The sequence below is a fragment of the Magnolia sinica genome, chromosome 11 (assembly GCF_029962835.1).
Source record: "Magnolia sinica isolate HGM2019 chromosome 11, MsV1, whole genome shotgun sequence".
NCBI classification, from domain to species: Eukaryota; Viridiplantae; Streptophyta; class Magnoliopsida; order Magnoliales; family Magnoliaceae; genus Magnolia; species Magnolia sinica.
In genome coordinates, this window is record NC_080583.1 from 53,505,174 (window position 1) to 53,518,309 (window position 13,136).

At 44.4% G+C, this 13,136-nt stretch overlaps 1 protein-coding gene across 1 annotated transcript; it reads right to left on the reverse strand.

Annotated features, from left to right (window-relative positions):
- Window positions 1-315: 315 nt before the first annotated feature.
- LOC131218111 (uncharacterized mitochondrial protein AtMg00860-like) lies at window positions 316-2,770 on the reverse strand. The gene is made up of 3 exons (XM_058212793.1): window positions 2,598-2,770; window positions 2,120-2,210; window positions 316-720 (listed from the first exon to the last, which is right to left on the reverse strand). The coding sequence occupies exons 1-3, from the start codon at window positions 2,768-2,770 to the stop codon at window positions 316-318; spliced, it is 669 nt and encodes a 222-aa protein (XP_058068776.1).
- Window positions 2,771-13,136: the final 10,366 nt, after the last annotated feature.

Here is a 13,136-nt window from a genome sequence, read left to right on the forward strand (position 1 = left end):
AGCATTGTGATGCAGTGTCTTGAACATATAAATCAACATGCTACACAAGACACAGATTGAGTTTTTGGCACCACAAAATTTAACAACTAAAGGAGCAGGAAACCATAACACTTATAATGAATATGTACTTTAGGCTCTTGTGGTCATAGAACAACTTGAATTATTCTATGGGAACAACTGGAATTCTTCCCCATAGAGATAGTGTCTCCATATCTTCAGGGCGAAGACCACTGCTGCCAATTCATGATCATGTGTCGGGTAATTCTCCTCGTGCTTCTTCAATTGCCTCGAAGCGTAAACAATCACCCTATCATTTTACATCAACACACATCCTAGCCCCAACTTCGACGCATCGCTATATACCACGAACGTCACTCCCTCTTGTGGAAGAGTGAGTACTGGTGCGGAAGTCAGTCTCATCTTTAGCTCTTGGAAGGCCGCTTTCGTGTTCTCGTCCCACGTAAACCAGTTGTTCTTCCTTATTAATTGGGTGAGCGGCCGCGCGATCCTGGAGAATTCCTTAATAAAGCGTTTGTAATACCCTGCCATGGCCAGAAAACTTCGAACCTTAGTGACTGTGGTGGGCAACTCCCACTTAGTTATTGCTTCCACCTTAGCCGGATCAATTGCTATCCCCTCTACTTTCACTACATGTCCCAGGAATTTCACTTCCTCTTCCCAGAACTTGCAGTTGGTCAGCTTAGCGTACAGCTGATTCTCCTTCAGAGTGTTCAAGATTGTGTGCAGTGTTGTTAGTGCACTTTTCGACTCTTTGAGTAAACCAGGATATCGTCAATGAACACAATTACGAACCAGTCTAGGTATGAAATGAATACCTAGTTCCTCAGGTCCATAAATAAGGTTGGGGCATTGGTGAGGCCAGAGGACATAGCCAAGAACTCGTAGTGCCCATAGCGAGTTCTAAACGCCGTCTTCGGTATATCATCATCCCTGATCCTCAATTGATGCTACCCTGATCATAGATCTATCTTGGAGAAGTATCTGGCATCCTTAAGCTGATCAAATAGGTCATCGATGTGCGGAAGGGGGTATCTGTTCTTTATTGTCACATCATTCAGTCTTCTGTAATATATATAGAGACGCATCGACCCGTCCTTCTTTTTCATGAAAAGGACTGGCGCTCCCCATGGAGAAATGCTTGGGTGGATGAAGCCTTGGGCTAGCAACTCATCAATCTGGCTCCTCTGCTCCTCCATCTCGCAAGGAGGCATGCAAAATGGAGGCAATCATATGGGGGTGGTCCCTGGCTTGAGGTCAATACAAAAATCCACCATTTACCTAGTGGGCAGCCCTGATATTTCTTGAAACACCTAGGGAAAATCTCGCACTACTGGTATTTGATTGATGGTGGCTTTTACTATTTTGAATTTGTCTAGAGCCTGCAAGCTCTTGAACATCTCGCGCCTACCCCTCCCTTTCAAGGTGAAGGAGGCCTGCCCGGGGATGGATATAGTAACTGTCTTGTTGCGACAGTCCATAACCGCTCTTACCAATGTAAGCCAATCCATCCCAAGGATGACGTCAAACTCTCTGACGGGCATGATGATCAAGTCCACGGTTACTTCATGATTTGTGAGAGTTATGGGATATGCTCTGCATACTTTGTTTGTTTCTACGAATTTACCCATAGGGGATACTACGACTAAGGGAGCATGCATTCGAGTTGTATTCAGTTCTAGTTTAGATGCGATAGTAAAATTAATGAAAGACAAAGTTGCACCAGAATCAAATAGAGTAAGTACAGGGGTACCGTTGATGTGAGCGGTACCGTGAATGGTCTGAAGGGGGTCCTCTTCAGCCTTCATAGTGGTAACTGCATACATTCGAGCTGGGGGAACCCTCTGCTGAGCTGGGGGTCCCTGTTTGGGCTGTTGGGGCCTGGGTGTTGCCCTAACTACTACCTGGTTCTGCTCAGGCGGTTTGACAGTAGTGGAATGCCCTCATCTCTCATCCTTTTGTAACAGTTTCGGGAGATGTGATTCCCTCTGCCACAGTAGTCGCAGTTCATGCTGGGGGGCATGGGCGGAGCTCTTGCAGGTAGTAACCTGAACCTCCTCTCTAGGATAGGCGGAGTAGGAGGAACCTATCTCGGTCTGACCGGGGCGTCTCGGACTAGGGGGCATGACTTGATAGTGCAATCGAAGTCCTTCTCGACCCTCATCACCTTATCTACCAATTTTGGGAAGTCCCTGAAATCCCATGAACATAATTACGACTGTATCCCGGGCTTGAGTCCCTCCTTAAACTTTTGTATCTTATACTCTATTTCCTCGAGGGCCTTGGGCACATATCTGGAGAGCTCGTCGAACCACGCCTCATCTGGGTGACAGTCATGCTTCCCTGCTCCAGCTTTAGAAACTGCGCGATCTTCTCATTCCTGCACGATCGAGGGAAATATTTCTCCAACAGCTTCATCCTAAAGCCTGCCCACGTCTAAGAGTACCCAGATGGCACTCTTCACTATACACGCTACCACCAATTTTTGACTTCTCCTTCCAGCAGATACGTGGCCAGTTTAACCATCTGGGCATTCTGATCACTCTAATGGCCTCATCATCTAGGCGATCCTCGCCAACCAATGCTCTGCTTGTACTGGATTGGGTGCTCCTTCGAATGTCGGTGGCCGAAGCCTCTGGAACCGCTTAAAAATGTCTATGCCTCTGATATCTCTATCTTGCGATGCCGCCCTACAATTCCTATCTCGAAGAGTCTCCATCATAAGTGCATACACATCCTGTTGCTGCTGCATGAATGTATCATGCTGCTATTGCATGGCTGCGACCATCTGTGTGAAGGCTGCAAAAGCCATGACCCTTGTATTTGAGTCTGCATGTGCATCAACTGAAGGCATCCTCTGCTCGAAGTATTGTGGGGGCAACCCTGACGGAATAACCTGAGGGGGAGGAGAGTCTTTACAGCTTCAGACCCCGTATTTAGATTTACCACTCCAGGTAGAAGGCCTGGCCTATATAGGGGATTGCGCTCTCGCTGGCACTCTATCGGTGGAAGGGGCTGTATATCGACTGTATGGGCCCGCTACGATCGTAACATGGGCGACATGGCTTCCTGTGATGTCAGAATTTCATGGTTCAGGCATTTGGGAAAAGTGATTTTCTTTTTTTATCAAATAATGAAACAACACAAGGGCTAGAGATCTGTTATCCTGCTTGCTGCATTCACCTCATGGTGAGCACTCACCCTGCCATGGCGCACGAGTTTAGTTTCTAAGTATAACCACTACTCCTGGTCATAATTTAAGGGGACTAAGGTTTCTGTTTCTAGATTCAACGAGTATCCTAATATTTTTTGAGGGATTCTAAGTTCTTTTTTAGGGAACCTAAGAATTCAATTCATACTCTAAATTCCTCCTAGATATTGGGAATTTCTTCGCAGGTTCAAGTGTTTATTCTACTAATATCAGAGGGGCCTAAGTGTTTTTGTTTCTACATTCATTCATCCTAGCTACTTCCTAAGGTAAATTTCCTAAGTTCCACCCAAGTTAATCCCTTAAGAATTTTGTATGTCGATCCCACAGCCTGGCTATCTCAGACTTCGCTTTGATACTAACTTGTAACGCCTCATTTTTCAAAACCCGAGTATACAACTCGTTTCCTGAAAATTCGGGAGTTATTGAATCAATAAGTGGCAATCGAAATATAATCAAAATGTAAACAGTGAAATCAAGCATAGATAATCCATAAACCAAAAGACAACAATATCCTGGTTCACTCAGCTAGGGACCCAAATACAAAACTCTCAAGTTTAAATGTTCTAAACAAGCCAACAATATCTATATCTACCGATTTGATCCAAAGTATTTTGCCGCTTCCTGATGCAGCTCCTCCTCGTACAGCTCCTTGTCTGCTCCAGCTGCAACATTCCCGAGATCCGCACCATAATTACTCATACCTGCACCTGCGTCCTTTGTATGGTTGAACATTAATGAATGAGTGGCCAGCTCAGTGTGAATTTCCCTAAAGATTACACACCGCCGCCTTAGACATGAATAGCAGAAAGAAAATAACTAAACAAAATATAACAATATCCAGTCTTATTATATGCATGGATGCGTGAATGTATCATCGACCTGGGGATGCTCATCCAGTCGGCAGTTGGGTTCGTCACCCATGCAAAGGCTAGCCATTAGCGAAGCACATCACGTGCGTACATCACATACCACATAATGGTTGCCCATCGCACATCATGTACGTAAATCGATAGTTGATGGTCTGATAGCTAGCAAAACGATACCCCAATAACTTAGAGGCACGTGCTATAGCATCCAAAAATATCCACCCGTCATTGTCAATATGTTATGTATGCATGATTAGGCCGGCCATTATTAGTCCAATTACAATCAACCGGTTTAAATAAGCTCAAGGTCACTACGAGGGGCTCGTCACCCAGCGTAAGCCGACGGCTCAGGCATAGTGTCCCATTCCACCATCCCCGGCTCATCAGTCTATTGCCTTAGGGTGTGGATAGAACCCATCAACACGTGGCCAATCAACTCTCCATGTATGGGAAACTACCATCGTATGCTGAATATGAATGAAGTGTTGAAGATATTAAATACATCGATTAAATGAGTCAATATGTATGATTCAAATGCAAATAAACAATGACGATAAAAATGTTGAAAGGTTCATTCCATAGGTCAGGTAGGTGGAATCACTCCATACCATGAATTAAACTGCCACTAATATAACCTCCATGTTGAGGGTCTAGTCTTATCACAATCAATCTTGTTACACCCTAAGTACAGACTCTCTTTAAATAAAAGTTTCCCTAAAGAGATTTTGATTCATATGTGTCTTGCAAACAATACAATAATATGAGAGGATGACGTGGAGATTAAGTAGCGAACTATCTGAAGTAACTAAGGCATGATTTAATAATCAAATTAAAACTCATGTATCCATATAATTCAAAAGTCACTTAAGTAGTTAAGTTCTAACATTCATATTGGATATGTATGAACATAACTTATCAATTCTAAGGTATGCATTCAAGTAAGCTAATCAAATGATTAAATCAATGTATTCAAGTAATCTAATCAAGTATTTTAATCAATTCTAAGACAGGTATTCAAGTAAATTGATCAAGTGATTTAATCAAATCTAATATATGTATTCAAGTAAACTAATCAAATGATTTAATTAATTATAAGACATGTATTCAAGTGAATTAACCGAGTGATTAATCAATTCTAAGATATCGTTCGTAGTTACTATAAAAACTATCCTTGGTCTAGTTTAGAGATGGAAAGCTCAAGGGGAGAAATCATCACCTGTAAGGTCGTATTCCCGTCCTTGATCCAAGTTCCCATGAGTACCTTATAGCTTAAAGTCATACAAGTAATCTCCTAAAGTCATAGTTTGTATTAGTCAAATGTTCCCAAGGTTTTATCCAACTAACACATTGAAGTTATGTGGGTTTGAAAGGTTCCGTGAATAAGGTTATTTGGGCCTACATTAGAGTGACCAGGCCCTCCAGATTTTATCCAACAAGTGGCCCAGTGTAACGCCCAGAAAATCGGGGGTCGAGCAAAGCTCAACTCCCGAGTTCCAACGCATCACTTATGCAACATAGATAATGATGTTTAAATGTTGTCCATATTAGTGCATTAAACATGAGTGGAATTACACTAAAATAGTATATCATACTCCAAAATTAATATAATTAAGCAAGCAAAAGACTGAGAGAGGTATATAAAGTATATGTACGAGTTTCATAACCTCCAGAGTATGATCATGTAGCTGGGTTGAATATATACATAATTTGTTTCAAAATACACAAAATATCAAAATGTAAATATTCAACTAATTTAATATCCCTATAATCCTAACGATGCAGCTCTAGGTCTACACAGACCCGCCTGAGAGTTGTACGTAGGAGAACTCCTCCTCGTCAATGAAATCTGGGTCCATTGCGTAAGCCTCATTGGAACCTGCATTTAAATCAGAGTCTGGTTGGTGTTTTAAAACACCGTCCCAAAGTGGGAGTGAGTGATCAACTCAGTGGTACTATAAGGCAAAGGTTAACATGTTATCAATTCAATCAAGCAGTAATGATAAATCAATACAACAATCACTTCCTAATTACTCTTGTTAATGCCGAAATGATATGTTGTGATGATGCATGCCCTCTCCTGCACTCTCTTAGTGACTTCATCTAATGATCGCGTATGACAAACTCCCTAGACGTGCGCTTCCTCACCAAAGTACATGCAATGCAGTGCATGGTCGTGTTAGCCAAGTAGTTTATTAGGCTTATTCATACAGTAAATTCGGGAAGCCAAGGTACCTCCCTTTATATCACTTACCCAAACAATGATCCATCTAGGGTCATCAATCCTAGTTAATCACATATGATAGGCAAGTTGTAGGGCATCACCCCTGATGAAAGCAGTGGATAGGCAAGTTCACGAGTTTATACTTGAGGTTGCTACAGGGAGGCTCGTCACCTCAGTGTAGGCCTAGTTTATATTTGAGGTCACTAAGGGAGGCTCGTCACTTGAATGTAGGCCGACAGCTCGAATACAGTGTCCCATACCACCGTATTCGGCTCACGAGATTGGGTTGCTCACTGGTCACTACGGGGAGGCTCGTCACCCCAGTGTAGGCCAACAACTCGACCATAGTGTCCCATACCACCCTGCCCAACTCGAGTCTTAGCGGATGATGGTACCATGGTTGAGACGGGTTTTACATTGGTAAGCAGTACCTTAGATGCAAGCAGTAGCGTCCATACATGGTAAACACACAATAGGCCAATCGAGTTATTTAACAAGTACGATTGGTACAAGCACACATTGAATTGATCGACATGGAGCGCATAAGCACTCCACGTGGCCTAAGCACTATCGACAATCAGCGTATTGCTTGGATTCATCAAACGTATTTAATGTGGTGAAACTAGTTTGACCACTCAATTAGGAACCGTTACCGATTGCCTGGACTACGTAGTAGTCCCAATCATACTCAAATGCAATAGGTAGTCACATGTGATAATCATAACAACATTTAACAAACAATTCAAATATAATTCTCATTTGAGCATTTTATCAAACACATTGAACATATTATTATACATATGCATTTCTTCCATAAATCATGTAGTAGCAATTTAGATTACATGAAAAAAACTATAAATATGAATAAGGTAGTTGAGAATCCTATCTCATCACCCTTATTTAATACAATTCATCAAGCAATTTCTCATTCAGACATTTTATCAAACACTTAGACTACACATTACTACATACATGAACTAAATTAGTTATAGCATATATTATGGCAAATCCTTTCATAAAGGAGTTATCATACATATGAAAAACATGTATTCTAGTTTAATAGTCATGGAAAACACAAAACATAATTGCAATTTCATTCAAACATTTCAATAAACACATGGTATGCATTATATATTCACATAGTTCACATACATGTATAATTTATCGAATACATCATAACTAGGATCATATGGCAGCAATCAAGTCAGACATAAGTCATTGCTGACATTGAAAGCCTTGACAACCCTAACCTATACGTTTATAGTCCGCACCTTCCGTCGGATTCCTTGTTTCAAACTTAGTTCGAATCCTACGTCCCTGTATACAGAACAATGGTACCTAAACATCTAAATAGGTTAGCAATTTCGTCGATTCCTCTACTTGAATTCCTAAAAAAAGATTAGGGTTAGGATTTCTTACCCAAATCAAAGTTGGAATCGATGGTGTAGCGAAACGAGAGAGGTGATTAAGCCCGTAAAGTGGTGGGAGTGAATCCAAGCAACGATCTCTCTATCTCTCTCTCTCTCTTCTCCTCACCCTTTTCTCCTCTTTTCTCTCTTCTCTCACCTAGGGTTTGAGAAATTCGTATGAAATGAGAGAGGAGTGGTTTATGGTCCTTAACTAGGCCCAAAAGTGATGTCAATGGCCGCAGGGCCATGGTATACTTGAGTTATAGCCAAAGGGCGACTATTTCTGATGAATGAGGCTCATCTAGAAGTCCATTACTTGTTTATGTCACATAGTAAGTTTCCTGGCAATGGATCTAGGCCAGGTTATGATTTCGATACGAACGGATCAGTGGATCGACCGTGGAGGACCCCTATTAGATCAACGGTTGTTGTTACTCGATCAGGGCCACAAGTATACCAATAGGTGCAGGGAAATTTTCTTGATCCATGGGTTTAGTTGGGTCAAAATCTGATGGTCCAAAGTCTTCAATTTTGCCTGCAAGCGAACGGTCCAATTCACTTAAGTTTTGGTTCATTTTCTAAAGATATTCGCGTTTCTCACACACTTTGCTCAAGGCTCAAGTTGTGCGTTTCTGGATACTATTTGGGCTCGATTCCTGCGATGGTTGTAAGCCCAATAAGGCAGTCATAACCTCATAGTTTTGTGATAAACGGACTTTCAACGCGCGGTCCAGGTCTGATGCGGAGTTTCAATGTGCTCCCGAGGGCAACTGGGTTTTGGGATTTCTCTTAGGCTTTCAAGTAATGTTGAGTTAGCAATTTTAATAGTTTTGGGTCTTGCAATTTATATAGATAGTGGTTCAAGCTAATCCACCAATTAATTCAGTTTAGTACTTAATTGATTTTCGTCTAATTTTCACATTATACGGTCTTTAGGGATTTTTGCCTAAGGTGGTACTTGGGTCTTTGTACGGATTTTTCTGAGATGTTACACCCAGATTAGGCCTAGAATCATCCTATAATTAAGGCCTGAACTGGGCCTGACTGGGCCCAGCTTGTTAGACCTAATAGATACCCAACAATTGGGCTGGGATGAGCTGGGCTGTTCCTTAGCCTAGTAGTGATAAAGTCCACCCACCATGGTTGGGTGGGCCAGACAGTTGCTGGCCTAGCAACAATGAAATCCATGGGTATGCTTGGCTGAGCCGTTTTCTGGCCCTGTACATTAAAATCCCATGGTGAGCCAACTGGTTTTTGGCCCACGAGACATTTTTTAATAAAATACCAACGGTTGTTGGGCCACGCTCGTGCTAGCCTAGCACCCGAATATACTCTCCATGGACTGGGTATCCCATTGTTATCCCCACCTCAGGCCCATTCATATGGCCCCCATATGAGCTCCGGGGCTGGGCTTGCCCTAGCCCAATGGCCACTTGAAATATCTTTAGGCTAGGCCATTTTTTGGCCTGGCAGCATGTTTGCAAAGGACGCTGGGCCCACTGCAGGGTTTCAAGGCTAGCAACCACACGTACGAGGGGGTAGTGCGGCCCACCTGCATCATACAGGGTGCGGCCTACCTACCTTACGTAGGATGTAACCCAATGTAAATGTGTTGTGGCCCACTGCCTAGTTTCAAAGGACCTGGGTCCACTACATGGTCCCAAAGGTTAGGCCATCACATGATTTCACCAGTTGGCTCGACACCACTTGGTGCGGCCCACTGAGATTCATGGTGAGGCCCACAGGGCGTGCACTTGGTGAGGCCCACTGTGATGTGTGTGGTGCAGTCCACTGAGATGTTTCTCAGGTGTGGCCCACTGTGATGTGTGTGGTGTGTCCCACTAAGATCTCGACCCAGTGAGGTCGACAGAGATTCACATGCATCATTTGGTTTCAAGGCAGGAACCCTCCCTTACAGGGCCCACCAGCAGTGTGAGAAACACTCATCTCTCTACCGACTTGTTAAGTTGGGAAGGGTGCCGAAGCTCAGCCTATCATTTGCAACAAGCCAGGGCCTGCCCATCTCGAGCCTTCTCTATGGTTGGCTTTCACTGGACGAGTTGGCCACCCCACATAGAGTGGAGCTGGCCTGCAATCACTCCAGCTACTAGCTCCAACAATCGAATGTTGTTGGATGTAAAACAGAAGGAACTGAGCATTACCTGATCCGTTCTTCGCCTGCCGAGTCGACTCAAACACAGCTACTGAAGCTTGGATAATGCCCCACCTGTGACGTTCATTCCAGGTTAATAGGGTGCTATGGTCATTAGAAAAAAAACTAACTGAGGCAACTCAAGGTCATACCTGATGGAAGATCCTAGTCTCAGGACTCAGTGGGGCAGCAACTCAACCTACCTGAGTGGTTGAAAATGGGCTGAGTCGAGCTGACTCGCAGTTACCTCTCTCTCTCTATCACTCTCTCTTATCTTCTCTCCTTCTCTCTCTTATTTCCTCTCCTTCTCTCTCTCTCTCCTATTTCTTCTCTGGTATGAATTTCGAGGTGGGCTAACAGCATTTATAGTCGAGAGAGCTAGCTTGCACGACTTAGCCAATGGCTGAGATGAAAATGGCCCTTGTCATAGCCATTCCTGACAAACCGTTATGCATGGGGTCCATTCGACCCTGGGGATGGATTCCTACTAAGATGGCCCACCAGAAAAGCACTCTTTCGTCCATGGTGGGGCCATCTCGTTATCATGGGTTGGATGCTCCAACGGGGAAGATGAGAGGGCCGTTAATGGCAACCTTCCATCTACGGTATTTCCTTGTGATCTGTTCCATTTGAACGAACCAAATGGAGCTTCTAATCACCATAGGGCCCACTGTTTGGGCCATTAATGTGTGTTTTGGAATATCCCACGAGATACTCCGTATCTCACCATTTTCTCATGAGATGAGATGTCTCGTGCTTCCAACTTGCGTTGCCCTAGCAGGAGTGGCTGGGATCGCTCCACATGGCCCGGGGAAAGAACCGGATCGCGCCAGCACCCATTTCTCGAAAGGGAAATGTATACTTTTCCTTTCCTTGGTGCAGGCTATTGTTCGACTGTTTTTGGCAACAAGAGAACGCGCTCTCTAAAGGATGAATGAATGGCTGGGATTGCATGATCGGGCCGATCGTGGATCGCCCATGTGGCCATAGGTTGGCCCACCATCCATGATCCTAGCCAATTTCATGTGTTTGATTGGTACCGATCAGAATTTGTGTCTCTTTGCATGCGTCTGGACAGACCACTAGGGTTTGGATGTCCGGGCCCCACAAGTCTAATGGACGGCTTGGATTTGCTGAATAGTGGGGCGAATTGGGCCACAGTGAGATCTGGCTTCGTCTGTTTGAAATACGCTGCAGGTGGGAGTTTCCTCCACTTTTTCTCATGAAGCACGGGTCAACGCTGGTCAAACTAGCCATCCCGTCTCGTGCACTTTGTGCACGGGTGTATTTGGTGCACTCACACTTTGTGTGGGGTCCACCGTGATGTTTATGATAAATCCACTGTCCATTCATCTTGGGAGTCCCACCTAGGGGTCCTGGCCAAGTATGGGGTGGATGCGAGACCCAGGTGGGCCGTATTGCACATCCCAGGCCCTATTTAGCCAATGTACATTGATCCATTGGTTGGATTGGCTTGATGATTTGTTTTGACGGTTAAATAGGGGTTTAAAAGGCAGTGATTGTTTAGTTGGCTATTTACTTGCCCTCGAAGGACGATTACTAGTGCATTGTCCTGTTATTTTTCGATCAGATGATTTGAAAACTTATTCTAACTTGAAGTGGTTAGTTAAACTTACCCTCATGACTGATGTAGGATCTAACTCAACTCTTAGAGTCCCTGATGGATGGCTTCAATGATGATTGGAAGCCCCACCTTGCATTCGTTGAATTATAGTTGTTTGTTTATGTAAGACCCGTATCTTAGCCCGTACCATTCCGTAAGCTTCCGCGGTCCTCCCGATCGAATTCCGACGACCCGCGAACTTTTATCGGCAGTTGCGCGTGACCCCAAGTTGTATCCCGTATTCCAGAGTCGGCTCGACCCGATACTTGTACCTTAGCGACCGCACCGTTGTCGCGGTTCCAACGCCGTGACTCGCGCGCCGATCCGATACCCAAGCTAAGAGATGTGGGCCCGCGTTCAGTTCGAGGAAAACGCCGCGCGTTGTGAATTCTGAGAGAATTCCTACGACACATCACATCAATCTATAAATCAAATCAATCAAGTACAAAGCAACTCAACCCATACCCCTCTTACACAACCTTACCCAAAGTCAACTCTCTCTCTCTCCACCCATCCCTCTCTCACCCAAAATTCAACCAAGCCCATACCATCCATATCCTTTTCTTACAACAACCATTCCACCCACTCATTTTCATCCCATCACTCTCTCTCCATCTCATTCCATTCCAAGCTTCCATGAGAGGAAATCTCTAAGGAGAGAAGAATGCAAGAGAGGGCCCATTTTCCTAAACCCTCATCCAACCATCCAACCCTTCAAAATTCATCTCACTCCCTTAAAGAATGAGCTTAGGAGCTAAGGAGTCCAAGGAGCTAAAGAATGAGGCCATAGGTGGGCATTCATTATCTCGATTTTTGATGATTTGAGGGCCCACATGTGGTGGGACCCATCTTGATGTAGGCATTATATAGGGAGGGCCCATAGTGGCGGGGTCCCTCCCCTTCACACGTTTCTTCCTCTCTCTTTCTCTCTCTCTTTCTTTCATTTTTTTTTATGTTGATGTTGAGGTGTGTGGCCCACTTGGTGTGTGTGTGTGTGTGATGGCCCACCTTGGTGGATGATCCACACGTTGTCCAAATGGTGGGATCCACCGTGATGTATGCACTGTATTCATGCTGTCCAGGCACCTTGGCGCCGTGCAATATACCTGGATGAAGGGAAACTACAAATATCAACTTATCCACTCTAATGGGCCACCACGTGGACCCACCTTGCTAAGTGTGCTGGACGCACAGTTGTGTGTGTGTCCCACATCCACCGCACCCATCCATTTTGGCCAGCTCCACGGCCCACCTTGATGACGGTCATCCTAACCGTCCAGCAGCAGTAGCTGCTGGACCGTGTGTAGTAAAATAATAATAATAATAATAATAATATATGTGTAGAATATATCTGATGGTGGGCCCTACGTGGGACCCTCCTCTTTGAACCGACTGGCTGTGCGTCACCAGCTGTGGGCCCATCATGCAGTATGTGTTTTATCCCAGTCGTCCATCCGTTTGGACAGTGGTGGGTGAATCCACCGTGGTTTATGTATTTTATCCCCTTTTCCCATCCATTTTCTGGGTGTAAGACCCACCTCACACGTGTTACACGTGTGAGGGTGGGGCCCACCTTGAGTCATGTATGATGTAGACATTTTAAATCTACACCGTCCAGCTATTCACTGCCGTGCT

Excerpts from the sequence above, each read along its gene's own strand:
- LOC131218111 (XM_058212793.1), bottom strand. The coding sequence starts at position 2,770 with ATGCAGCAGCAACAGGATGTGTATGCACTTATGATGGAGACTCTTCGA. Across the intron at positions 2,211-2,597 it reads CCAGTACAAGCAGAGCATTG|GGACTTCCCAAAATTGGTAG; the intron begins GTTGGCGAGGAT and ends ATGGGATTTCAG. Across the intron at positions 721-2,119 it reads CCCTAGTCCGAGACGCCCCG|GAGAATCAGCTGTACGCTAA; the intron begins GTCAGACCGAGA and ends AACACTCTGAAG.